This window comes from Citrus clementina, unplaced genomic scaffold (genome assembly GCF_000493195.1).
Source record: "Citrus clementina cultivar Clemenules unplaced genomic scaffold, Citrus_clementina_v1.0 scaffold_4, whole genome shotgun sequence".
NCBI classification, from domain to species: Eukaryota; Viridiplantae; Streptophyta; class Magnoliopsida; order Sapindales; family Rutaceae; genus Citrus; species Citrus x clementina.
The window spans coordinates 17,444,791-17,446,396 of NW_006262274.1; the positions used below are offsets into that span (position 1 = coordinate 17,444,791).

Here is a 1,606-nt window from a genome sequence, read left to right on the forward strand (position 1 = left end):
ATCACAAAATTTTTATGGTGAAGCTTTTAATAGAGTCTAGACTTCATTGTCCCTTGTTTACACCCACAGTTTGCCATACCTAGCTATAGGTTAAGATCATTAGAGGGAAAGGACCTACTGTTGCCACTTCGACTAAAGGCTGGAAAAGCAGAGATGAGGTTGAAATTGAATTTGAGTCCTCATTATGATGTTTTTCGTTCTCTATTGTGCTATTGATACTAAATTCACAATTGTTTATTTTGAAAGGAAATAATTGGAGAAAAACCAAAGAAGCTAGAATAGAGCAAAGGGTTTTGCTTAGACCATTTATTATGCCTTGCACAGTTTTCTACTCTCTCTTTCACCATAAAATTATGCATTTGGGCCTTCATTTTTTTTTTTTGGTAAACTTTTATCGTGGCTCTCTTTGCAAAATTCTGAAGATCAGTATTTATCTGGTGTCTATTTACTAATTAATGTTATGCATCTAATGTGATGCATTTATTTTTTTCTTGGTAGAATGCGGGATACTCTTGTGCTAACCATGAGAACAGCCATGAGAATGTTCCGAAGAATGGTATGTTCTTTTATAATAATGAGCAGTTAGCAATGTCCCAAACTTTCTTCTTGTTTGGTCTTTGTTTTAAACTTTCTGCTCATAATTTAAAGGATCTACTTCCTGCATAAAATTACAATATAAAAAATTTAAAAAAAATATACTGACAATGAAAATTCAAGTTAAAGAAGTGCAAAACTCACAACAATAGATTACAACAAATTTTGAAAAAAGAGAGTGATAGCTTTTTGTTAGGTTAATGTTTGTTTAAAGACATTTTTCCAAATTGTTTGATTTCTGGTATTGCCACCTTATGTAACATTCAAACCAACTGATACACAGCTAGTTACTTACTACCTAATGAACAAGGTGTCTGGTCGTAGTAATGGAGAACTTTGTCAATTTATCAGAGACATAGAACTTTATGAGTATGAACCTTCAGAGCTCTTAAGTTTAGCGTATGACTCTGGTCACTACAAGAAGTACTTCTTCACACGCTTAAGCCACCCTCGAAGGACTATTAATAGACAAACTCAGGGTGGACGTTGGAAGATAACAGGGAAGCAATCTTATGTCAACGATAAAGATGGAGATGCAGTCGCTACAAAGACTCCACTGACTTACTGTAAGAAGCAGGATCCAACATCAGAGCTAGAGAAGACTCGTTGGCTCATGAAGGAATACATGCTTCTCAAGAGTCAACAATCAAATCAGAATGACGAAACTCCATGGACCCTCTGTGTTCTCTACTATTGCCACCTAAAGAGAAGATAAGAGAGGCCAGAGAAGCGCCGATTCGCCAGAGAAGTGATCCAAAATTTATGCTAAGAGTAATCATAGTGGTGAGATTAACAATAGCAAACTACTTCATATGCTGAGTTTTGTTACATTTACAAAATTGAGGTACAAATTTTTTATCTGCTAATACACTAAATGCTAAATCTCACACAATTCGACAAAAATGCGACAATAAGATGGAAAGACAAGGAATCAATTATGTGATACATAAGTCGAGATACAAACTTTATATCCCTAGCGTAAATCTTGGATTTTTTTTTTCTCAATCTCTGC

The 1,606-nt window shown here is 34.8% G+C and overlaps 1 protein-coding gene across 1 annotated transcript; it reads left to right on the top strand.

Moving 5' to 3' along the window:
* Positions 1 to 499: 499 nt before the first annotated feature.
* Positions 500 to 1,309, top strand: LOC18045557 (NAC domain-containing protein 90). Its single transcript, XM_006437310.2, has 2 exons — positions 500 to 556; positions 878 to 1,309. Exons 1-2 carry the CDS (start codon positions 500 to 502, stop codon positions 1,307 to 1,309), a joined length of 489 nt encoding a protein of 162 aa, XP_006437373.2.
* The last annotated feature ends 297 nt before the right edge of the window (positions 1,310 to 1,606 follow it).